The following is a 26,373-nucleotide window of genomic DNA, read 5'->3' as shown; positions in this document are numbered from 1 at the left end:
TAAGTCTAAACACATGTTTCGTCACTTTTTTATATACATAACCCTGAAACTCTTGTGCAGTATCACTTTTCATGTAGTAGACCTGTTTGAGGACACATGGGGCTGCTGCACATGAGCCTGAAAATCGTGCCCAGTTTTCTCCACAGTATTTATTTCCCCGCTTTTTGCCATCCCAAACAATCCCGGAAACGCCCCTGCACTAGCCCGAGGATCCCTTAAAGTCTACCATGTATTTAAAATATTCAGTTACGTCCAGAAAACACATGGAGTCTACCGTCTTTCAGCTCCCCGCAAAGTGAAATAAAGAGGGAGTGTAAGGACAGAGAGGTGGGTGGGGGAAAGGGGCGGTGTTTTGGAGGAATCGTTTTGGTTTTACGCACCAGAGACGGCGCAGATGCTTCTGTCAGTGGAAAGCCGTCAGCTTTCAGCTCGCTGGAGTCCACGGTGGATTTAACTATCTGTCATCTCAGCAGAGCAGAGCAGAGCGGCTGGCTGAGGCTGCAGGTCCTGCAGAGGCTGTAGAGTCTCCTGTGAGCATCTCCAGAAACTGCTGGTGCGCCGAGAGCGGTACGTGTACATTTACTGACAGCTTCACAGCATAAGGAGGGGGGTAAAAAAGCAGCTTTAGGTAGCTTTACTGTGTGAAAAATGAATGTTTTTGTGAGGTCTAGTTTTATCCGCGGAGGCACAAACACCTGTCTTCGCCTGCTGCAAAACTAGTTACTGACATGTTTTAGTCATCGTTAAATATCTGCGTGGATTGAGGCTTTAAAATGAAAGGTTCCACTCTTTAAGAAGGCTCTCTTCATGACCCACTCATGGCTTTACTAATAGTTAGTAATTGATCAATTAAATGAGAAGCTTGCAGGTTGCCAGGTTGTAATAACTCACTCTAGTAATTAGGTTTAAAAGTGAATAACTGCTTAGTTGAATTAAAATGTGTGAATTCAATGTACTCTAAAGCTGCACTGTTATCTTTAAAATGTGCCTTATTAGAAAGTGGACTCTAAAGTTACGTGGGACCGATATAAACCAAATCTTTGAAGCCAAAGGAAGTTCTTTTAGTGTGAGGAAATAATGATGCTATTTGGGGGTTTGGGAGCCTGAACATGGTCCAAATGAGTAACTGATACTGTGAATAAGTGCTTTTGAAGTCAGATTTATGAGAAAAAGAACAAGGAGACCCTTGAGGAAACACTTCCCCCCTCAAGAGCTGAACTGGCTCAGATGCCGGAGGCACACAAAGTAATATCTGGCCAATAAAATCCCACACAAACAAACATGTTTTGCACTCTAGTCTGTTTCGTGTTAACGAGGCCCTTCGGTCCTGTTCTGTTGGAGTGATGTCATGTCTCCATCAGATTACAGATTTTGTTCTGGAGACTCAGCAAACAGCTGCCCCCCCCCGCCTCCGGCACTCATAGTTTCCATCACCGCACACCATCCCCATGTTCCAATCCATTAGGTCAAATTAATACATTCATTGAAACAATCATCTCCGATTGCGCTCTCACCCTGAAGAAAAGTGTTTTTGTTTCCTGCTGAATGGAATTCCTGACCTTTGTCTTTTTTTTAGAAAACAGAGGGCAGAAGAAGAAAAATGCCTTTTTGTTTTCTTTTCTTTCCCCTTCCCTTCATGGTGGAACCACACAGTGTTGCCACGTTTTGACCACAGTCACATTCCTCTGAAATTCTTGTGTTGGGTGAAGGTTGGTTGGCTCCAGCTCAGTGGAGATAAACCCCAGACTTAGAAAATAAAGGGAAAACTGTCAGAGAGGAGGTGATTTTTACGACTGTCTGCCACACGTTCAGACCGTCAGTGTCATCGTGAGTCAGTCTCACACACACATCCCTGTCTTTTCCATTTCCTAGTCCTGTTGTGAAGCTTGTGATGAGTTTGTTGGAATTTCAGGAAATTCTTCTTGCATAGCTCTCCTAAAAAAATACCAAGGTTAAGCCAAGAGGCAGCTATCACTGTCATAATAATAAAAAACATTTAAAGTGTTTCACATAGATACATTAAAGAAGTGGACAAATCTCTGCATAAAAAAACACATTTAAGTACATGTTCATACATAAATTCATAGAAACAAGAAAGTGTGTGAAGAAGAGCCAAAAGTAAATGGTCTGGTTCTTATATAGCGCTTTTCTACTCTATTTAAGCACTCAAAGCACTTTATACAACTAACTCATTCACACAAGCACTTTTTCTAATCTGTTAGTGCGTATCTAACATTCATACACATTCACACTCCGATGGATGCATCAGAGAGCAACATGGCCAAGGATAGTTGACATGCAGACTGGGGGGAAGCCAGAAATCGAACCACCAACCTTCCGATCAGTGGATGACCGCCTGAGCTCCAGCCACCCCAAGTAAAGCGTGAATTATTTGGAAAATATTTGGTTCACCTGGAGGAACATTTCTTCACCCATCCACGTGACTTTTTCAGTCTCATCTAACTGCAGGCTTCACCAAACATATAACTAGATCAAAACCAGCACCGTCACATAGAACGTGAGCGATGAGATCAGTTTCACATTTGCTGATCAATGGCCAAGAACTGGAGGATGGATGAGTGCAATCGTTCTAAGATGGTGAAAGATACACTTTCCCTTGGTTCACTCCCATTTCTATGGCTTCACTCACTGCTCAAACCAGTGTTTGTCCACGATGTGTACAACCCCATCACTGACAGAGTGGCCCCTTGGCTGTAGGTGTAAATAGACATCTGGGGAGTCCTGACACAATCAGGCATCTTTTCAGTGTTGTCCCATTTGTTTAGCACAGAGGTGTCAAACTCATACAGCCCACTTTCACCAGCCCAGTGAAGCTCCCTTGACTGTCAATGTAAAAGAGTTTTAACTTTTTCGTTAAGTTGCTGAAGAAGAGAAAGAAGTCCAGTTTTAACATTACGTCTCAATGTTGCTGTATTAAAGAAAGAAATCTGTGAGCACATCTCTTTTGGGCTTAAATTATAAGAAACCGTTGTGTACAATAAAGCAGAAAGTATCTGTTAATTCACAGAAAATGGCCTTTTTAAAAAAATCATTTTGAAACTAAAAAAATAAATAATTTATATGGAAGATAGTAGAAAATGAAAAAAAAAGATTTTTACTGTCATTTAATTGTTTGTCTATTACTCTGATGCAGTATGGCCATGGGTGAGGCTTTTATCAGTAGGAAAAGCTTTCCAAAGCTGTCCAGTGGGCCAGATTGGAGCCTGTGACAGGTGGATTCTGGTCCCTAGACCTTATGTTTGACACCCCTGGTTTAGTCAGTGGTTGCTTGATTTCTCTTTTGTATAATTCAAAGCAATTCTTCTGCCACTTAACCACACAGGTGCCCAGTTTATTGCTCTGTTTGTGCCAGGGGATCCAATCCTAGGGGTGGACCAATTGGTGGTATTTGAAAGCCAAAGAAAAGAGCAAATGTTTAAAGGCAAAGTTAATCTATGAAAATAAGCTTTCAGGAGTCACTTAAATCGAGCCAGTCTTTCAGCTGACGTGCTGGAAAGATGACAGTTTAGGAGATAGAACATCAGAAATGTGTTTACCCCGGTTTAAAATGAAAGCTTTACACAGTATATCTGCTATATAAGCAGGATCCTGGACACGTCCGGCTAGTTAGTGTCCAAAAGCATCACTGAAGCTTTCTAATTAATGCATTATGTCCTGTAGGTTTAAGTAACACTCAGTCTGTTACATGGAGAGTTTGTAGCACAACAACTGTTCAGTGAACCCTGACCAGGAGCAAACACAAAAAAACAACAACCCAAAAACCATTTTGGTTATTGTAAAGAAGATAAAAATGTAAATCTGTTATTCAGCAGCACTGCAAACTTCCCACTTATTAAGTCAGTTCAATTCAACTGTATTTAGCAGTTTACTACAACAGTTGCCTCATGGCAGTTAATATCATGAGGAAAAGAGGCTAAAATATCAGAGAAGGAGCCATAAAACCTGTGAGAAAGGAAATGGTGACAGTGAGAAGGAAGAACTGGCTTTTAACAGGAAGAGGCTTCAACCAGAACCAGGCTCAGAGAGGGGCTGCTGTCTGCTGCGACCTGTTGGGCAGTGAGAGGAGAGAGAAAAGAAGAAAGGAGGGTGGCAGCATTTCAGTCAGGTTCAGGACTTTGACTGGAGCTTTGTAACCCCCTAATTCTTTTCATTTTCAGCCTTTCTGTTTTGTTCCTGCTTAGGATCATTGTGCAGTAGGACGATCAAATATGAGCCAAGCTTCAGCTGTCAGACAGATGACCTCACTGTTTGTTCAGTCTTTTTCTAATTGTTCTGTAACTTTAACATTTAACATGCTAACTGAGGCCTGCAGAGTCTGAGATGTAGATCTGACCGGCTGCTACTTATCTTCTTAATTCCTGTGGAAACAGTGAAAGTATACTGAGTTTATACTGTCCTGGCTGTATTTAGTTAAGTGATGCGTATGACAAACAGCTAGCTTTGAGGCTGTGAGACAGAAAAATATTTTTGACTATAACTGTCTCTACTTATTTACTCCGCAACACAAAGATGGAGCCCCGAACAAATAAATCCAATCCGTTTTCTTTTAACTGCTCATCCATCTTAGAGTTGCAGGCGTGGCTGGAGCTTATCCCAGCTGTCAGAGGGCACAAGGAAAAGCTAGACCGTGGACCGGCTGCCAGTCCATTGGGACAAATAAATCAAACAGTAAATATGAAACAGAGACAGCAGCTTCGGCACTCTGTCAGAAAACAGTTGTTACATTAACACCCAGGACTTGAACTCGATGTCCTCTGCTCGCTGACAGCTGATGGGAAAGTGTTTACTCGTGTATTTGTGTTGGATTATAGTCTTCTGTAGACTATTTAAGATCAAGCTTACTGTTTATTTTTTTTCAGTCTTTTTCCAAGTTAAACAACCGCGTTGCCAAAACAAACCTAGTTTTAAGAGACTCCACAGGTCCACTTGATTGTAATCTTTGTTTTGAATCCTTCTTTCTACTTTCTTTCCTTTCATCTTTATTTCAGTGTAATATTTAAATGTTTTAAGTCGATTTTTGGCCGTACTGCTCAGCTCGGGGGTTTGCAGTTTCAGTACAGACACTGATGTTTCCTGAGGGATGAATTATAATGTCTCTTTGATGATCTCCTGACTGCTGTACAGTCAGTTTTAGTTAAATATCTCACAAACTGTTCAATTAATTGTCAAGACATTTGGTACAAACATTCATTTCCTCTCAGGATGAAGATTCCTCAGCTTTCTTCCAACTCATCATTCATTGTTTTTAACCGTGTACTGAATATCAGAGGTTCACAGGTACTACATCAGGAACAGGTTTTGATACAGGTGAGACTGCAAGTCCTCAACAAAATGATGCGGCAATGGGAAAGGAATGTAAGCTGCACCTTTAGCAGGTGGTGCGCAGGTGGGTTGATGTAACTGGGATTGGTGAAGGCGTTTGTGGGCATTTGGTGGTGGATGAATGGGGGGGTGGGGGTACAAGAGCTGTTGAAACATCCATCCATCCATTCTCTCCTGCTTATCCTTGTCAGGGTCACGGGGAGGCTGGAGCCTATCCTAGACCCTGGACAGCTGCCAGCCTGTCACACGGCTAAACAACCATTTGCACTCAGTTTCACACCTATGGGCAATTTAGAATGACCAGTTAACCTAACCCCACTAACTGCATATCTTTGGACTGTGGGAAGAAGCCAGAGTACCTGGAGAGAATATCAAAACTCCACACAGAAAGGGCCCAGCCAGGTGGTGGAACTCAGGACCTTCTTGCTGTGAGGCAGCAGCGCTGATCACTGCACCACTGTGCTCCCCACACCATAAATGTACAGTTATTTAATCGCAGAGTCATTTAGTCCATGTGGATCCCCAGTGATCTGGAGCTTGTAGCCACTGGGTCATAAAAATAATTTGGAATAACTCATAAAAATTGTTTAATTTTATTAAATAGTGCAAAAGTCTTGCACCATCCCTAATTTCTTTATATTTTTCTTCTAGTTACTTTCTTGTATTTTTGAAAGTGTTATTGAGAAATATGTTTCTTTCTGAAGTCTTTAACACTTTTTCTTTAGACACTGGCTGTTTTAAGTCCAGGCCGTGTATCTGACCGCTCATCCCTGACAGATGAATTATTCAAACAGAATAAGGCACCTAACACAAGAGATGAACCAGTGCTTCTGCAGTTTTAAATGATATCTTTAGGCACTTTATTAATAGCGGCCTGATGCAAAAAAACAACAACACACGTTCCCATTTCTTTAGCTTCTGTAAAAACAAAAATGTCAAAGTTAACCCATTTGGACAGGAATGAAAGAGTAATTTTGGACAGCTTGACACGATTGTGACACATCACATCATTCTGTTGTCAAATCCTTCTCAGGGTGGAAAAAAGCTTTCTTGCTGTGTAGCAGTAAAGCTCTGAGTCAGTCGACAGAGACGATGATGCTAACACATAATTGGTGTTAATCTTCTGAGGGGGACCTTATAAGGGATCCCTGGCCACAAAAACTTTGAGAACCCTTGATTTAGTCTGGCCAGCTGTAAAATCTCCAGAGACACCAGCAGAAGGCTAAAAACAAACTGATGAATTGAACTTAAACTGCATTTTTCCACTGTTCAGCAACATTTCCAGAGTCTTGTCAGTGGTTAAAGTTTGCTTGCGTGAACTTAAAGGAACGGAGTGGAAAATGTGGCTAATTAAATTTTTTGAGTAAAATTTAATCAACAGTGCTCATAAAATAAAGCACTTTAAAGGTTAAACTGGTTAAAACCATGCAATATTTAGCTAAATGATTACAAAAGGAAGAATTAAAGAATTAATTAAAGAATTAAAGCAAAGACAGGTAAAGTAATCTTTATGAACAAGTGATTTTATGCGACTGTGAATGGCAGCATAACACTGAGTGGGCTATGGCAGAGTGGGAAATATAGAGCCAGAGCCTGCACCGTCCTGCGTACGTGGACAGGACCGCTCCTTTGTGTGCGAGTCCTTCAGGTCCGAGGGTGAAACACGTTTGCAGTAGTGACTCTTTCAATTGTTTGACTGTGAAATGTTTGTCAGCTGAGTCGACAGTAGCAGCTGCGGCCCACATTGTTTCCACAGATAAACAAACAGCCAGCTGGAGACTGAAAACTAAGCTACACACATCTTTAAAAGAACTTTATTTCCTCGTGTTTTTGGATTTGATGACGCAGGCTGGGTGGCATTAATATCTAATGATACCTAATTAAATCACAGGTTTGAATCAAACGAACCAGACAAAGTTTACCTCACAGGAAATGTAGCTCTTCAGAGTTTAGCTGGAACTAAATGTATGATCTGCAGAAAGACAGACATTTGTCATCCATACCGATCGTGTCGTTTTAATGGAGTTTAACCGATTACCAAAGACACAGTCACAGTTTGTTTATAATCCCCTTAAGTCGCTGATATTGAATCTGACCTTTCAAGGATTTCACAACTGAAACTGCAGCTTTTTTCCCCTTTTCCTTCTTCTTCTTCTTCATCTTCTTCTTTTTTTTCCATGTGCAAGTAACCAAAATACTGTAACTGATCTGCCAGCTCAGTGTCTCAAAATAACATCAGTGTTTACAGCAGCAAGGAGCAATTCATCCTGATGAGCTCTTTAATCAGAGCCAACACAAACGACAATGTGTGTTCATGTTGATTTGTGTGCCTGCAGCCGAAATTGGCCATGTGATCTGCAGGAAGCCACGCCACATTGAGCGTCTTTGTACTGGAGATGAAAGGAAGCAAAGTCATCTGACGGCCTTGAGAGACCGGCCTTGTTCTTTTTTATTTTACTTTCTATCGGGCTATAGTTGAAACCAAAAGGGTGTCGCTTTGTTTCCGTGCTGCAGGGCTCTACTGTGGGTGCTGTCAATATTCTCATTCACCTCAGACAAATCCAGGTTGTGTAATGCAGCAGTCGCACAATATGAGGACTGTTTGGAGCTTTGCAGGCCGTTAAAGCGCCCTAATCCATTTCGGGGGGGAATAAACACTGAAGTGGGGTGAGGTAATTGAAAACCAACTTTGTCACATACTTTCTCATAGTCTGTGGATTTTTAAAGGGTGTTACTGTACAGAAGAAAGACGCTATTGTATTGTTAAGTTTATAAGAGGAAAAAAAGGCAAACCTGATATATTTAGTGAACTTTCTTTAGGATTATGAGACAGGACTATATACACTATATTCACATGGTTAGTTGCTGTTGAGACACAAGTGTTCACAGTTAAACCACTTGTGAAACTGATGAATGTGGGGTAGGAGATCACAAAGGCGGGAAAGAGAGAAAAGCAGGAAGTAAGACCCATGAGAAAACTAAAAGGAAGTAGCCAAAAGAAAAATAAGTAAATAACACCGAGTCATAAAGAGTACAAGTGTACTCACACTTGGGCTACCTGAGCGTGTTTAACCTCTAAAATCTAAATATGGTTAAATTATCTGTTCCGTTAGGATGGCTGTGGCTCAGGAGGTACAGCGAATCATCCATATTGGAAGGTTGGTAGATGTATTCCCTGGCTACTACAGTCTGCATGTCAACGTACCCTTAGGCAAGACACTGAACCCCAAGTTCCCCCAGTGCATCCATGTGAGTGTGTCTGCGACTGACAGACAAAATGCTTGGGGATAGAAAAAAGGCTCGCATTAATGTGTGTGTGTGACTGAGTGAATGAGGCTTGTAGCTTTTGAGCGCTATGTAAGAATACCAGCCCAGTTACCATTTACCACTCCATTGCCTGCTTCAATAACTGGACACGAGCATTGTTCAGCTGGACTTGGGCACAGTCTGCAGGACGTAGCACGATCGCTCCAACTCTTCCTCAACTCTGGCTGCCTCTAAAAAGTTTGTCCCCACTTATCCAATCAAGTGACAGCGTGCATAAAAGCATCATAGCATAATCTTTTATATTCAGCAAAACGACTTTTCAATGTTAAGATGCTGCGGTGAGCGGAAGTGTTTTTGGGTTGTTGCAGTGCAGCTGGGTGAGGCAGTCGAGTGTGAGTACAGCCGAGCACTAAACATTATAACTCAGATAGGAAAGAAAAGATACACAAATATAACAGGGACCATGGCAGGGCCAGTTTGTTGAATTGTCCAGCAGACAAACACTGTCACCCTAATGTTAAACCAAACTCAAAGGTCAACATTATTTTGGTGCTAGAGGAAAAGGCACCTTGGTTATACTCTTTAGCTTTTTTTTAAAGACCTTTTGTCTGTTTGGCACAGCCTAAAGAGGTTTATGTATGAGCCTTGATTTGAAGGGAAATATTCTTCCAGTTTCTGAAACTGTGCTTGTTTAGTGTGCGACTAAAACAGAACCTAAACGCTGGCAAACTGTTGGCTATTAAAAGGTTAAAAATTTTATGCGCATTTTAGTCTGGAACAGTTTCTCGACCATCATCGTCATCTCTGGAGCCACTAATTTAAAAAAAAATTGCCTGTTTTCTTAGCTGCTTACCAGTTTGAACTGTTGAAAGAGGCTCTGTTTTCAAATGTGGAGAAAGCGGCGACTGTAAGTTAAAATAAAACACATTAAAAACATCCTTCTTTAGACACACTGGAGGGTGTGCCGGTGAGTTTCAGGTGGCTGAGGGGAAAAATACCCAAAAAAGGCTCTGAGCCTCTTTTATACGGCATGACTTAATATTTTTGTGCCTGTGACAGATTTAACACGTTCCTCATATATGCTTTGCTTGATTTTATTGCATGTGACAGTGGTTTTCATCATGGAATAATCTGGTTTGAGAACCCCAGACATAAGTCTAAATTCCTCCGCAGGGAAAGTAAACACTAACAACCAGACGAGCAGATTTCCTGGCTCCTGTCGCAAGAAACCGTCACATTGCTGAGGAGTAAAACGACAGAAGCAAGCCATGAAGGGACTTTAGACAGGAGGCTGATCCTCTACAAAGTGCCGCGAGCCGCGAGCCCGGTAAATCTCTCTCCAGGGCAGACGGCGTATCAGCGAAAAATTTCAACATGTGCAATCACCGAGGTGAATTGTGGGTTTAAATGGTTTAAGCAGATGTGCTACTTGAGTGTGAGTTAGAGTACTCAGACAGGATGGATGACTGTTTGGTTTAATGTGTCATGAAGAGAACAGCGTGACATGAATTCCCGGGTGCGGTTGCAGAGGACACCTGTAAATTGATTACCTCTTAAACAAGGTAATTACTACGAAGTCAGTTGGTGTTTCAGACAGCTGAGTGTGTCAGCCTGTCTGGATGGTATGCAGATAAAGTCATTCTTGTCTGATTGGTTATTGCTACATAAGCATGACGTTTCTGGAGGCGTTCAGAGGAATCTTGTCTCACACCTCGTTCAAAATGGTTTGGCATCACTCCTTATGAGATATCTACCTGCTTTCATTTTATATAGTTAATTTGTCATTTTGTGTCAATTTTGTGTCAATTTTGTGTTCAGTAAACGAGGTAAAAAAAAGAAAGAAAGATAAAGTATGTGTATATCTGTGCAAAGGCAAGAGACAAGTCTCTGCAGTTCACAAAAGAAGGGAAAGGTCTGCACGCCCACAGCTTCAGTTTGATGACGTTGAATCCCTTTTAAAAAAGCCTTGTGAAGGCGGCATTCCAGTTCATGGGCTCTCCTTCAGGCATGGAAAATGTTATCTGTGTAAATCAAAATCCGCCTCTTAAGAAATCAAAAGTTACACAGAAAAAAAAACCCTCCAGGCTTTACTTTGTGGGTTTACTTTTCTTTACTTGGCTTCTCGTTCTATTTATATATGACATATAAGGTGTACTTAATATACACTTATTTGCACTAGACTAGTGATTTGGTCACTTGGTATGGTGGTCAGCTCTGGTGCCTCATAGCAGGAAGGTCCAGGCTGGAGCCTTTCTGTGTGGTGTTTAGATCGGTTCTCTCCGGGTACTCCAGCTTCCTGCCATGGAAACCAAGACACGCAGGTTAATTCTAAATTGGCTGCAGGTCTGAATGTGAGTGTGAATGCTTCTCTATCTCTAGAGTGGCGACCTGTCCAGGGTGTACTCTGCCTCTTGCCTTATGACCACTGGGATGGGCTCCATCCCACTTTGAATTGGGTAAGTGGGAAAAAAATGGATGGATGAATGGACTAAAACGATAAGAAGTCCAAATCTCAAAGCACTGACTCTGTAATGTTGCTGATAATGGCGCTACTCAGCTCTTCAGCTCTGCAGCGTTAATGGAGACTGAAATTAAAGAAAATTAAACTTGGTGGTGTTGCTTTGCATTTCTGCCTGATGCAAAATGCACTCGAACACTGAATTCAGTCTTGGTTTGCAGTTATAATCCTCTGCATTTTGCTTTGCTTTTGCTGGGATCATGGTACCAGCCATCTTTTGCATTTTGTAAAACTTATTCCCATTATCTGCTGTTTTTATTTCACTGGTTTTTGCTTCTTTTCTGGACACATAAACATGTACACAGCCATGATGATGAGCATCTCCTGTAGTTGCTAAAAATCTACACCCTCTGCCCCTTTGATCTGTGACCTCAGTGAACACCTTCATAATGACTTTACAGGCTCAGTTTCTAGTTTCAGGACACATTGCAAAATTAATTTTATATCTTATCATCATTAGAGTGGCACCCCATGTGACTGACAAGACTGTGAGTTTCCAGTCAGGTCTGCCTCTGGCTCATCACATCTGGCCTTATGAGGCGGCGATGGTGATGGTGAAAACATTCAGGTTGAGGCTTCACTGTGGGTCACTCCAGTCACTCCAAATTATTCTGTGCCACTCTCATGTTTGTGTGTGGATCTGGAACAGAAAGATAATACATTCATTAAAGAGACCGGTTGTGATGCCCCGGCAACCACTAGTTGCTAGGGAAAGATGAGTAGTTCCACACTGACCACGTAATGCATGAAAATGTGAATTTGAGTCACTTAGCAGTTGCTGGACGTCTCTAAGCCTGTGTGAGTGAGGCTTTAAATATTGTGAAATGGAAGCAAGGCAAAACATGTTTGTCTCATTCTGTGTTCATAGCTTGTTTAATCCACGTTTGATGGTGTTTGACATTTCTCTTAGTAAGGAGATATGCCCTAACAGGTTAGCTTTAGGCATGTTCTAAACTTTATTTGCACATGCTCCCACTAAGCTGAACTAATCCTGCTGGTCCCACGTGCATTCACAGCCTGTCTCACCCTGTTTTCTATTGTATAGATGACAATACAGCTTGAGAGTTGTACTGTCCTACAGGAGCCATAAAATCTTGTTTCAGCAGTGATGCATTTGAACACCGGTCCCATTAGAATTCCCGACTGGAAGCCTACAGGAGAATTTGATGAAAGACAACAGCTGGAGACTACAAATGTGTTCACAGATGTTGTGGTCCAGGAAGAGAAACATGAAGCGCTAAAATGCGGAGACTATGTCCGGAAGGAAAGCTATTGTTCTATCACTGCATTCAGCGCAGACACGAACGGACGAGAATAGAAACTAAAGCCTCTTTAGACGATTTAGGAGGGAAGTTGAGCTGATTTCTCCATCCAGACAGAAATGTGACAGAAGCCAGACGTTGGGATGTAATGGTTTTTTTTTTATCAGTTTGCTTTTCCTCCATGTTTTGTTGACCCGGCTTGGTGGCCTTTAAGAGGAAGCGGCGCTGTTATCTGCGAGGAGGGAGGGGGTCCTCCACGTTCCCCTCCTGGAGAAAATGTCCTGGAGGAGCGGGAGTTTCTGCTTCTGGCATCTTTGCCGACCATGACCGAGAGCAGACAGTGTTTATTCTTTTCATGTTTATCTGAAATTACTGCATCGCTGGTTATTTGAAACAAAATGTTTGATAGCGCTGGACACGAGGAATGTAAACTGCACTTCCACCATCACTCCTTAACAGACCAGATGCAAATACTTGGAGGTTACAGAGTGTGAAGCAAAAAGCTTCAGAACAACACTTAGTTCATGCCAGCCGAACACTAAAAACACTTGCGAGCGGCCTTCTTTAGTTCGCGTGAGCTCTGGGTCTTCTCATCGTTACGTCCGAGTCGGTGATGAAGAGAGGAAGAGGGGGGCTTGGCTCATTCCTTGATCCCTCGGGGAGATTTGAAAGTCTCTCAGCTGCACTGTGTTGAACCTTTCCGACTTTACAGAAACATGTCAAAGCCACTCTTCGCCCAAAATAGGTTAGGCCTCTTTAAGAGCTTTTTTTTTACATGCAGTGATCCTGAACACGACCATATCCCCAAACTGGAGACCTTTTCTTATCTGTGATCCTCATTCACACCGCATATATCTTTTCAAGCCCACGTCTGTCCTGTCTTAAATGTTTTCAGGAGGATATTTAAGCCTCCCGCACTTCATTTCCTCACTCATTTCCTTTTGCTGCTGCAGAAAATAAGGGTCACTTGCCCTCCTAATGCCTGTCTGTGTGCTCAGTAATGACGGCGGGATGTCTGTGTGCCTGGCCTTATTTCCACCTGTTCTTCCTCTGCACCACGACCTGCCACTCCAGTCATTTGTAGATTCAGCAAACGGTGAATGTAAGTTCATCATTTAGGGACTGATGCAGAGCTCAGAAAGCCGGCTGAGCACAGCTTTAAAGTTGGAGTTGAAGTTAGAGGCTCATTCCACACAAAATCCATCTAATCTGAACAAAAATCCCTGAACTGAGCCCTCCGAATAAGTCAGTTTTTTCAAAATGACAACAATTTTGGTCTATTAGATAAAGCCAGGTAGAACCTTACCTTCATACTGTGAGCATTTATCATGTTACAGACCCTCAAATTTAACTTTGGAAACTTTGAAAGCTTCATGCGGCTCCTGTGCTTATGAAGTTAGCAGGGCTCAAATGTAACACAAACTAAAAACGGTAAAATTTCAACCTCTTCAAAGGCTTGCAACTGAGGAATATTCACGCTGAATGCAAAGTTTTGCACGACTTTATTTAATATACTAAAGTTCTTGCTGATTTATAGAAGTGCCAGGTATATTTTTAACATGAGACGTGTCACATTTTCCAATGATGATTAAAGCCTGTAAAAAGATCAGCTTTATTGCAGGAGTGCTGCAAACCCCACAGTTTTCATGGTTCACTAAAGAGCCAAACATAGAGCTTTGCAGTTTGCCAGTTGCTTGTCACTCATTCTTTTCTGCCTTGTGTGTATTTTCCTAGTTTCTTGCGATACATGTTGCGTGTCCGAGTCTGCAGAAAAACAGTGTTCATGAGGAAGCTGTTGACAGAAGAAGCAGACCGGACAAATGAGCTGTGTGGCCCTTGACACACAGTTCAAACGCAGATTTTAAAAAAAAGTGCTTGAGAGCCTTTGAAACTGAGAATGTCGTGTCAGTTCGCCTCCCAACAATTAATATTGTTTAGTCCCTCTTTTGTCAACGCCAAAAACGCCACAGGGGGTTTCATGCAGGAGCGAGTTGGGAGTGAGCTTTTACTCTCTGTGAGTAATGATGAAACGGGAGAAGCTTGTATATCATTACGGCAGTGAGTTACAGTATATCAACATTAACTGTGTGCTTATTCAGCCCATTCTGTGCTTATAGCAGCTGAAGCATGGAGAGGTTCCTGAGTAATGTTTAACCTCAGACTGCAGTCTAACATTTTTCAGTAGATTAGCTCTCTCCTGTTGGCCTTTATTTCCTCACTGTATATAAAAAAAATGAAAACCTTCTTCCTGCTTTCTCTCTGTGGCTTCCTAATCTCACTTCTCCTCCTCCTTCCTGTGCTGCATTCTTGCTGATATTGAATCCTAAACTGCGTCTGTGAATCATCTGTTTTTTGTTTCGTTTTTTTGCAGGAGGTCGGCTTAAGGAAGAGGCATCATCATGAGTGATCGGTTCGACTGTAAAAACTGCAACGAGTCCTTGTATGGACGCAAGTACATCCTGGCGGAGGACAATCCCCACTGCATCCCCTGCTACGACCGCCTGTACGCCAACACCTGCCAGGAATGCAAAGAAATAATTGGACACAATGCAAAGGTGAGCTCGCATTATACACTGTTGAAAGATTTAAGTATATCTGCTCAACCTTGTACTGTTATTTTAACTGCAAGTTACCATCAGACATAATTTAGAAGGACGTTTATACTGCCTGACTTTATTTAGATGGAGCATTAGGCTTTTAAATGGAAAATATGAGAGTATTTTAAAAGGCAGAGCTGCAGGTAGCTAAATGGATTGGTTATTTAGTCTGTTAAACTCCCATCACAGTTTCTTGGAGTCCTGGAGGAAGGCTATCTGAAGAAAAAAGAAACAGGAGTTATAGCTGTGCATCTTTGTCCAAACTTTATTGGATCCATGTCCGTGTGGATTGGAAATAATTTATAAGTCTGCTGAAATTGCACAGAGTTTCAGGGTCTATGCACGTACTCATAGAACCGAAGTTACATCCAGTAACAACTATGTTTCTAGCTGAGCTTTTGTTAGGGATATTTTTCCCCCGTTACACTTCTTCAGGTAGGCTGTGACATCGTTTAAAGGCCAATGCCCATTCCATCTGATGGTTGCTTCCTGAAGTTCAAATCACCTGAAACTGATTCCATGAACATGAAAATGAATTTACCAGAGTTCACCAGATCTCAATCCAATAGAGCACCTTGGGGATGTGAACAAGAGATTCACATCATAAGTTAAGAAAAGCAACTCAACCTGCTCTGTATGCGCCCAGTTTGGTCTATCCCTCCATCACTCCCTGCTGTTTCAACCCCCTCACCACCCCCACCATCCACCCCTAGGCTCCATCACTCATCACTCCCCAATTTACAGTGTAACATACTTGTGGGAAATGATAAGCAAACATCTCCCTGGAGCCGGCAGGCAGACGTTTGGGTGGTGGAGGGGTCATTACTCCTCAGTTTACTGTGCATCAGGTTTGTGGGAAGTGATGCAGTCTAGATGGTAAACTATAACGATGTAATGTCGCTCTAATAAATCAAGCATTTGATCTACTATTTTCAATCTGCTCTGTCATAATTAAGATGCACATAAAACCTGAATATGTACGTAAATAAAACAATTTATATATGTGAAAAAACTGTCATACTATCCAGTAAAAGTAGTTTTTACACTGTAGCGTTGCCGCTTTTACTTAAGCAAATGTTTCTTCGTCCAATAAAAATTGTGCAAGTCGGAGTCCTTTACAATAATTTTTCCAGCTGCTGTGCCTGGAAAACATAACTCTAGTTACAGACCACCAAATTGTCAGTAATCCCCTTTAAGTTGTCCAAAAGCTTTAGCTGAGTGAAAATTAAAAACACTGTCCTGAAGGAAACACCCACAGACGCCACCAGGCCACCAGTGTCCTGTGAGTTATGGACTCCCTGTGAGGGAGCGCAGTAAATTACAGTCCTGCTTGCTTTGGCTGCACAACACGTAACAGCACGCATCGCTCATCCCGTTCCCCGCTGTGAAACCCCATGCCTCAAAAATACGTTTTTCACCCACCGTTCAATGGAGCCATTTATCACAGAGCTCGCGTGAACTGCATGTGAACTGGAACACAAGCAGCTGTTGCGGAGAGAAAATACAAAGTGAGTTATTCTGATTTTTAAGAAAATAATGATGAAGAAAGGGGGAACGCCTCTGTTAACTCTTCTGTTTGGAGACAGCGGGGCGCTGTGGGCACATGATCTCTTGTCTTTTTATAAGAAACAAAAACAAATCAAGTCTAAACTTGTAGCCTACATTGTTTTAGTTCCCTGCTTTTGAATCAAACAGTGAAGCGGGACTACTGTGTGTCCAGACAGGCTCAAGAAGTACAATTATTTTCAACTTAGCTGCTGCTGCACACTTACATCTACAAAAGAGTGCAGAAATACACTGTGTCACTTGAATTAAACGGTAAATAGTTTAGCACAGATAGTTGTAACCAAGACAAAATGACTCATACCTCCATAAAAGTATGTTTTGAGCTCTCTTGGCTATAGTGAGACATCTTTCATCTGTCCATCCACAGTTTAAAAGGAATAATTACTCCTCAGCATTTAATCAAATGTGCATGGAATGATAACATAATGCAGAGGTGTCAAACGTAAGGCCCGGGGACCAGAATCGGCTCGGCAAAGGCTCCAATCAGGCCTCACTTCACAGCTATTGAAAACGTGAAGAAAAGAGCAAATTTGAGACTTTTAACAGTTTTTTCATAAGTTTTACAGCTTTACACATTTATTTCTTACAATTTAAGAGTCAGAGTGACAGATTTCTTTTCATAACTACCACAGCATTTTGTTATGGTGTAGAAAAACTGAGATGTACTGTTAAAATTGAACTTCTTTTCCTTATACAGTGGAACCCCGGCTTACGAAGACCCCATTTAACGAAAAATTCAAGTTACGAAGGCACTTAACGGCAATATTTCTGCCCATGGTACGGCAAAATGCCCGCGTAACGAAATAGATAAAATAGAAAATAAAAATAATTAAATTAAATTCCATAATGTTGTATACATATACACATACATATGTATGCATGCATACGTATGCTTTCTTCAACCTCCGCCACCTCCTCCTCCACCAAGAACTTTGTCTTCAGCCAGCATTGCCTCACTCAAAAGGCGATGGAAAAAGGTGCGAAAATTTTGACTTACAAATTAATTTCGGAACGAATTAATTTCGTAAGTCGGGGTTCCACTGTATTGACAAATATCAAGGATTAAATGTATAAATAAAACTTCTGTACTCTGATAAAAGGGGAGTTTTGTTGGTCTTTCCAATTCAGGATCAAAGTGGGATGCATCTGGCCCATGACGTAAAGTTGTGATCGAGATCAAGTAATATTTTTAAGAATCATCCACCCCTGTCCACACGTACCTCACTGTAGATATCCAGACAAAAGTGTTGTTAAGAATCTCAAGTTGAAAAATCTCTTTTTTTTTCAATACAGACCTGACCAACAGGGCTGGACAGTAAATATAACACAATATAACACATTTACAGTATTATATGCAGAATTGTGTGCAGTAACAAGAGCAAGATCAAAAGCAGTTACATTAATGAAGAGAAGTGTTTTCTCTCTCCTTGAAAATGGGCTCAAACTCCCTCGTCGAGACCAGTTCTCACAGTTCCAGCTCCTTCTGTAGAATATTCCTGGGAGAAAAAGCGGAATATTTAAAAGTATTTTTTCCTAATTCTGTTCTGACTCTGCAGACAAACATTTACAACATATTGCAAGACCGTAGGTAGTACTGGATGTGGTTTTTACACTTACAGGCACACAAATAAGCAGGAAACAACCCAAGCAGAGATTTAAATGCAAAAACCAACCAATAGGAAAGAGAGAACAGGGATGTTCATGGTTTTTACAGCCAGTAATAAAAGATAAAGCAACATGGTAAACAATATCCAGCCTCTATAGGTACTGGCCATGTTCATTCATAAAGAGCAGGTCCCTGTAATCCAATAAAGGTAAAAACGCTGCAGACATGCTTCTCACAGCACCTAATTTGAGCTTTTGGGACATCCATGTGCCAGGAAATAAAAGTGGAAGCTCATTTCATGCCCCAGATGCATTTCTTGCCACAATAAAAGCAACAATTTTCCCTTTGGAAGAATTCATACTGTTTATTGTGTGCAGTTCAACAAGCAAGTGAAGCTTTCTGCAGAAAGCTAAGGGCCATATCATGCATAAGAAATCATCACTGAAACTCTTTTTTTGGTATCCACTTATTTGAACTTTTCACCATCATGTTTTAAGTAGAAACGTTCATCCATCCACTTCTGTTTATCCAACTCAACTTTAACCAATGACACGCTTTAATCTGAAGCTTCACATCTCTCGTCTTCCCTCAGGAGCTCTTCTATGAGAACAGACATTACCACGAGCATTGCTTTCGCTGCTTCCGCTGCGACCGCTCTCTGGCAGACGAGCCCTTCACCAGCCAGGATGACGCTCTGGTGTGCAGCGACTGTTACCGCAATGAATTTTCCTCCAAGTGTGTGGCCTGCGACAAGACTGTCATGCCAGGTAGAGACAATGTAGACAGGCTTTATCACTTTTTTTTTCTTTCCACTGAACCATGTTCATAAGCCGCCTCCTCTGCAACAAATCGCTCAAACTCGAACGTTCACTGCCTTTCAGAGCCGATACCGGAAAGTTCACACCCTCTCTTTGCAGTAGTTATCAGGGAGGGTGACAGCTTAGATGTGACAGCGTGATTGTTTCCTCGCTCTGCTGAAATCCTCCCAGCAGAGTTCCTGCCGCTGTGAAGAAAACACGCAAAGTATCGGTGTCAGATGACTGAAAATTACACGGGCTTGTGGGTTGTGGATGTTACACCAGTTCTCTTCTTTAGTTTCTGATCAGACTGGTGTGCCTGCCCTCTTACCCCATTTCTTACATGTGCAGCCAAGTTCATGTTCAAAACACCGTCATGCTTTTGGGCTGCCTTTCAGGTCCCAAAAGTTGTAAAACAAGCTCAGTGATTAAAGGATCTGATGTCCAGTTTCATAAGCATAAGCATGACTGGCTGCCAGCTTCTCTAAACCTCAGTGGTGAGTGATTCTGAACTAAAGGGCGCTTACAAAATGGGTAAAACTGTGCTAGAAGGCCGGGGACATGTACGCAGCGGCTACGTTACTGCTTGTCACGCTGTTTTGATGCACTGGAGCTGCAGCAATTTACCAGTGCCAAAAGAGGTTCAGCCATCACACCGAATCACCACTTTTGGTTTTCACAGACTTCGTATGAATGTTATCAGATTTCATTCCAGTTTGTATTTACAGCAGAGATCAAAGAGGAGCCAAGAGTTACACATGGAAAAACAACAACAAACGATCAAAAGTTTTTTGCTTTCGGCGTTGATTTTTTTTTTCTCTCTTACAGGATCGAGGATGCTGGAGTACGACGGCTCCACGTGGCACGAGGACTGTTTCGCGTGTCACGCCTGTGAGAAGCCCATCGGTACAGAGGCCTTCATCCCAGACAAAAACAACTACTACTGCGTGCCCTGCTACGAGGGCAGGTTTGCTCCTCAGTGCAGCCACTGCAAAAAGGTGCAAAAATAATCTTATCGTTAAAACTTTCCTTTGGAAAATACCAGAATACACCAAAATATATCACTACAGAGTCCAAAATTACATTTTTTTCTCTCTTCCTGACAATTTAAACTCCTAAAATGTATAATCTACCACAAAAAATCTAGATGATCCAGCTTCCTGAGTAATCAATGCTACACAACTACTACACAATGTGTTTACAGAGCACCTGATGTCAAAAGGTTATCTGGAATGAACCCAAAGAAGGTGGATCATACAAAATAAACAACATAAGGGAAAGCACATAGAGTCCAAAATGCAAAACAGGAGAATACGAGACAGCAGGAAGCACACAGTACAACACAACAAGTAAACACAGGCAGCCTAAAGCTACTTAATCACACACGGTAATGTGGGAAGTGGAGACAGCTGGGACAAACTAACACAGGTGTAGGTGTTTGCAGAAACAAGATGAAGACGGGTAAAAGTAACACAAGGAAACAAACAAACGACCATCAAAATAAAGCAGGAAGTGAAACGTGATAACGGAAACACAGACAGAAATGAACCTAATACAAGATTACTGACAAATTAGGATGAAACTAAACTCTAAAACAGAGAATGAGACTGAAAAGGAAAAAATACATGAAGAAAACAAAAACTATAACCAGGAACTAAGAAAAAGGGAAAGTAAGACGCATAGTTTAAAAGGCTGTATGTAGCGCTGTACAGCAGATCTATCAATAGAGATCAGAGGTCAAATATATGATAGTTTAAATCTTTATGCAGTCCTTTCTATATTTTCACATTATACAGCACACTCGTAAGAATCACAGTTTCTATGCTATGCGTTTTTTTGTTGACCAATAAATCATTAAATTGACCTTGAAGACCTCAGCGAATGTCTGTCAGATTTTAATGGATTGTTAACAGGATCCCACTCTACACCTCTACAAAGTTTTATGGGAATTCATTCAAAGCTTTTTCTGCTATTGTGCTTATAGACAGAATGCATGCATGCAAACAAACAAAGGAACATAAGAAAATATTCAAATAAACAAAACTAGAAAGTCATAATTCCAAAATACGTTGTCAGCAACACACGACGCGACCATGAAAGCGCAAAGAAGTTATTGCTTTTCCTGAAAAATGTATGTAGTGTGAACAAGTTTGTTAAACAAGTTCGCTTAGATTGAATTGAACAGATAAATGCACATATGTGTACACAATACAGCTAATCTAAATCTAGTGTCACGGTCGCAGTGCCAGACCGTGTGGAGAGTGTGTGGAGGACTCAGGTGCAGACACAGGCGTGGACACGAAACTGAGTTGAACGAAAAGCGAGCCTTTATTGTGGCTGAAGACAAGGAGTGCAAACAAGGCAGAAGCGCAGTGACAAAACTAAACTATAACTAAACTGGGAAAGTGATACCAGGATCAACTATGAAGACACAGGAAATCATAACTATGAATACAAAAGACTGGCTGTGACAACATGGAGGGTGGGACCACAGACGACGCGACACAGACTGCATGAAACACCGAGACTAAATACACATGAGGGATGATCAGGGGAAGTGGCCACACATGGGAGCACAGCTGACACATATGGACCTAACGACAGGACAGGAGAGGTGAAACTAAATACACTGACATTGAATACAGACTTTCAAAGTAAAACAGGAAACATGGAGATTAGACATGACATGAACTAAACATAACCACGCAGACATGACTCATGACAGGTAGACGCACGAACCAGGGAGACGGAGTATAGGGGAAGATGACAGAAGCGACAGCATGAACTTAACACAAGACACACAGACATAAACACATGAAGGGCAAGGGAGGCTTAATACAAGGGTAATATAATCACAAATGAGCTGGAATAACTTAATGAACCTAACAAACAATAAACATCAAAATAGACTAAACACAAAACACTGGGTCGCACGACCCAGGACCATGACATCTAGCTTGTCAAGCTAGATTGTTTACAGTGAAGTCAGTGGTTTACATCCACCCATCGTGGGCATGAATATCATGGTAATTTTGGGCTTTTGAATTATTTCTTTGAACTGATCTTTTTCCAGGATGGAATGATTGTACAGCTTTAATGACTTTAAAAAACAAGAATCGGTACACAAGTTTGATTTATTTTGGATTTTCTCTAAATGTTTCTCCAGGCCATACAGTTTCTCACAACTGTGTGGCCTGAGGGCCACAATCGGTCTGGCAAAGAGTCCAAACCCGGCCACTGGACGATTTTGCAGAGTATAAAAAGAAGGAAGCCAAAATTTTGGACTTTTTATTGTATTTTGCGTCACACAGTTGGAAGTTAAGAAGGAATAACATCTTGATCTGTTCTTAAGTGGTGGTCCAGACTCATTTGTTCCCAATCAGAGGTCTTAATTACGCTAAATTTTACAGCCCATTTACCGACAAAGACATTACCTCTGACGTGCCATAATACAACAGCACCCAGTGATGCACGCTGATGGGTTTCTTTAATTTACTGTAGAAGCATTTCTTTGTAATAACATTAAATGGGCTGAATGTGGAAAAACTGAGATGTATTGTTGAAATTCCACCTGTATGTAATCTTAAAAGAAGCATAAACCCAATTAAAAACAAAGCCCACAGAAAAAGTCCTGAGCTATGTGCCAAATGTGTGGCAGGATCAGGAGCTTTAGAAGCAGGATTTTAATGTGTTACATGTCTTACTGACCCAGTTTGTGTCTCTCAGGCTCTGACTAAAGGAGGGGTGACCTACAAGGACGAGGTGTGGCATAAAGAGTGCTTTTTGTGCACGGGCTGCAAAACGCCGCTAGCTGGCCAACCCTTCACCTCGCAGGGGGAGAGTCCGTACTGCGTCAAGTGTTTCAGTAACCTGTATGCTAAAAAGTGCGCCGGCTGCAACACGGCCATCACAGGTTAGTAATAAGTGCATTCCCCCAGAGCTTACACAACGAGTTGTGGACTTGCGAAACGATGTGCATGCAGTGCTCCTGGTTTCATTTCTTTCAGGTCGGAGACACCGTGCGCCTCTCCTTTGTCTGTTTTTCGTGTCTTCGTGGTCTTCTGTCAATAAAGGCCTAAACAGTTATCTTTAGCAAACAGGTTTCAGCAGGTCTGGTGACTCAGGGCTTAAATTCTGAGCCTCTCTGTGTCCTCTGTGTGGATTCTCCCTGTTATTCAAACTAATTAATTCACAGTGAATGCTTTTAATGTCAGAGAGCAGCAGAAAAAAAGTCCAGTTTCCATTAGAAATGATTTAAACACATTGGATATAGCTGTGGATTGGAGAGTGAACCTTCAGCAGAGATGCTGATCTAAGGCTGGATGCTCCACTGGAACGGGAATGCTGCCATTACGGAGTAAACTAAATGCTGTAAACACTTGTGATGGATATAAATGATAAAATTGTACTATAAACACCAGTAAAAACATGATTTTATTTACTTTAATCTTCAGAAACTGATTTTCTTGGCCAGTTCCACCAAGATTTGATCACATAGCATTCTTATGATGCTCATTTTGAGCTCCATGTGTTTATTCTTGGACTCTACTGGAGTAGCTTTGCATGATTGATCTTCTAAAGTAGTCCTCATTTATTCTGTGCTGAGGCCTTTTGGCCTCTGTCTAGCAAAAGCTTTTTAAACTCCTCTCCCTTTCATCCAGTGTGTAACCCGTGTGCCTAAAATGACCACATTAGTAGCATCGTCTCTCTGTGACATCATACAGAGCCAAGAGTAGACAAACTGTGCAAAACTTGGCGCTTAGAGCAGTCTGAAGCCTGAACGTTTGGCTCACAGGGATTACATTCACATAAACTGAGCCATAATCACTCAGGCCTAAAGACCGGTTAGCAGCCCGCTCTCAGCCACAGGTGACCATGGAAAAAAGTGATTGGCAAGTAGTTGCTGGAAGTTGCTAGCAGGTGAAAGTGGACATAAAGAGAATGCTGCAACAAAAATTTCTTTGTGATTTCTTTGGTCACTGGAAATATGGAGCAATCATTTTCTTAGTAAAAAGCTGCACCTTCTGACATGAATTGGTTTCACTTGTAAATCACACTGGTTAATGTGAAGGTGAAAAGCTTGCATCACACTCAGCGAGTACATGGCACATTCATTTTTCCTCTAGCAACAAGAGGTTGCCAGATGATCCCATTATTTGAAACTTTGACCGTCTTTAATATGGGCTTCCACCACTGGAACTGTATATCAAGAAGAAATAAAGAAAAGTGTCCAGACAGTTAGCAAACACTAAAGAGCATCACACACACATCTGATTTATTTTGTTTTCTCATGATTAATGTAAACAGTCATTTCCTTTAGCTCTGCTTTTGGCCACTACTAATTCATAAGGGAAATATTTCTCAGTTAATTGCAGCATTATGTTTTCTAGCTAGGCCAGCTCATGCTTTGCTCCATGTGTGCAGGAGTCTGTATATACTAAACACATAAATGCCTATTTCTTCAAACACCATCTCCACCAATGATGCCAAAATTTTCCAGAATTCCTGTGCTGTCCGAGCACATTGGTTGGGATCAAAATGCAAAAAATTATGACACAAAATTTTTAATGAGTCTTTGAGTTGTCTATAAAATTATGGCAAGAAAGCAAAATATTAACTGAAACTTATCATAAAGCTTGGTAAATCTAATTAAAAAGCTGCAGATTTAGGTGCTAGTTCTCTGCGGTATGAGTCAACTCAATGACTGTATTTAAGAGATGTAGCAAAGCTGTTGTGACGTCACCCACTGGTTTGAGATGTGGTATTTTGAAGCCTTACATTAGTAAATGAAGCTGTATTCAAAAGGCCTCACACTGACCTAAAGGCTTGTTTGCGACCCCCTAGCAACCTTGGGTTGTTAGGGAAAATATATATTTCCCAACCTTTTCGTGAGTGGTTGGTTGCTAGGTTAAATCAATGAAAAGAGAGTGATGGAAAAACTGCCGTCACCAGTAGCTTGCATGGTAGATGCTGACTTGTCTGCAGATACTTTCAAACTAAAATGGAAATGGAGACTTTCCACCTTCAAACTAAAAGTTGAAGATGAAAGGTCGCTAGGTTGTTGTGGTTGCTAAGGGAGGTCACTGACTGGTCTCTTGGCACAGGGTAGTCTGTGAGGACTGACTCACTTTAGGAGTCAGCTCCAAGTGGCCACTAGGGGAACTGCATGTTTTTTTGGCCTCGGCTTAATTTTTCAGCTCGGGAGCTTGCCTCTTAATTTAACTTTGGTTATGGATAATGTACACAAGCAATCCAAAAACAAGCTACTGACTGAAGCGTCTTCATTTTCTCAAAACACACATTTAAAAATAATTTTAGAGAGAACCACAAAGCTAAGAAAAACAAAAAAACAAAAAAACAAAACAAAAGATCTACACATGGTGGAAACAAAGTACAAGAAGACTCATTATGAACTTTATCTTTTTCCATCATTAACTAAGATGCCAGAGATAAATGAGGATTTCAATTAAATGCTCTTGACCGCAGCTATGAGCTGCAATACTTGAGGGCACACAGAGCTGGCAGTGCTTTCCTTGTAGCTGCCAGCTGCTGATGTTATCACGAATTCACGAACGTTATTTCCGCCGTTTTACGAGGCTGTTATGAAAGCCTGCTTTCCACCCCGAATGAAAGAAAAAAAAATCCTTTCATTGGTTGCTCATGTGCTGCGTGTTTGTATTTGCAGGGTTTGGAGATGGGAAGTACGTTTCTTTTCAGGAGCGGCAGTGGCACCAGCCGTGCTTCAAGTGCTCGCGTTGCTCCGTGTCGCTGGTGGGCTCTGGCTTTTTCCCAGACCGAGATCTGATTCTGTGCACAGACTGCAACAACGAAGACTGACCCTGCAAGGCCACGGCAAAATATCAAAGTCTGCAGCCGCCAGCAGAAGAAAACTTCTAACCCTCAGCTTTGCACATGCAGTTTCAACCATCACTCAGCCTAAAGCTGAACCAAAGCTCAGTTTTTACGACTGAAACCAGCTCTTAGCACACGGACGTGTATGTTTAGATGCAGAAAGTCTCGTGTATTACTTACTGTTTTTTTCTAAATGTTTCTGTTTTGCACATTAAAGAATTGAAAATATGCAAAAGATCTATGTAAACATCTAAATTAATGTCCCGTGCTTGGCAAAATTGTTCCTACTTTTTTACTGATTCTTTTTTAAGCAGTCAGTCTCTCACTATGTTAACACCTTTTCTTTTCAGCTTATAAAAAAGTTTTACTGCTGTACATGCAATAAGATGTCATTAAATAAACAGTGGATTGTAATTGGTCGAGTCATCTGCATGAATACACAGATAGCCTCAGACTGTAGAAAATGAAGGGCATCCTCATTCCTGCAGCTGTTTTATTCTGATCTGAACTGGCTAGTGGATAACAGGGAAAATTGTAGTAATATTTGTACTTTTCCAGGCAATTT

At 41.5% G+C, this 26,373-nt stretch overlaps 1 protein-coding gene across 2 annotated transcripts; it reads left to right on the top strand.

Moving 5' to 3' along the window:
• The first annotated feature begins 378 nt into the window (after positions 1-378).
• Positions 379-26,222, top strand: fhl3b (four and a half LIM domains 3b). 2 transcript variants are annotated; one of them, XM_040021074.1, is made up of 6 exons: positions 379-567; positions 14,762-14,945; positions 18,752-18,926; positions 19,785-19,954; positions 22,683-22,869; positions 25,642-26,222. In XM_040021074.1, exons 2-6 carry the CDS (start codon positions 14,790-14,792, stop codon positions 25,791-25,793), a joined length of 840 nt encoding a protein of 279 aa, XP_039877008.1. In that variant the 5' UTR covers positions 379-567; positions 14,762-14,789; the 3' UTR covers positions 25,794-26,222. The 2 variants fall into 2 exon arrangements, with proteins under 2 accessions (XP_039877008.1, XP_039877009.1); XM_040021075.1 differs by lacking the exon at positions 379-567 and adding an exon at positions 5,720-13,135.
• The last annotated feature ends 151 nt before the right edge of the window (positions 26,223-26,373 follow it).

Source organism: Simochromis diagramma, unplaced genomic scaffold (assembly GCF_900408965.1).
Source record: "Simochromis diagramma unplaced genomic scaffold, fSimDia1.1 OVJJ01000753.1, whole genome shotgun sequence".
In the NCBI taxonomy this organism is placed as follows: domain Eukaryota; kingdom Metazoa; phylum Chordata; class Actinopteri; order Cichliformes; family Cichlidae; genus Simochromis; species Simochromis diagramma.
This window is presented reverse-complemented; position numbering and strand designations above follow the sequence as displayed.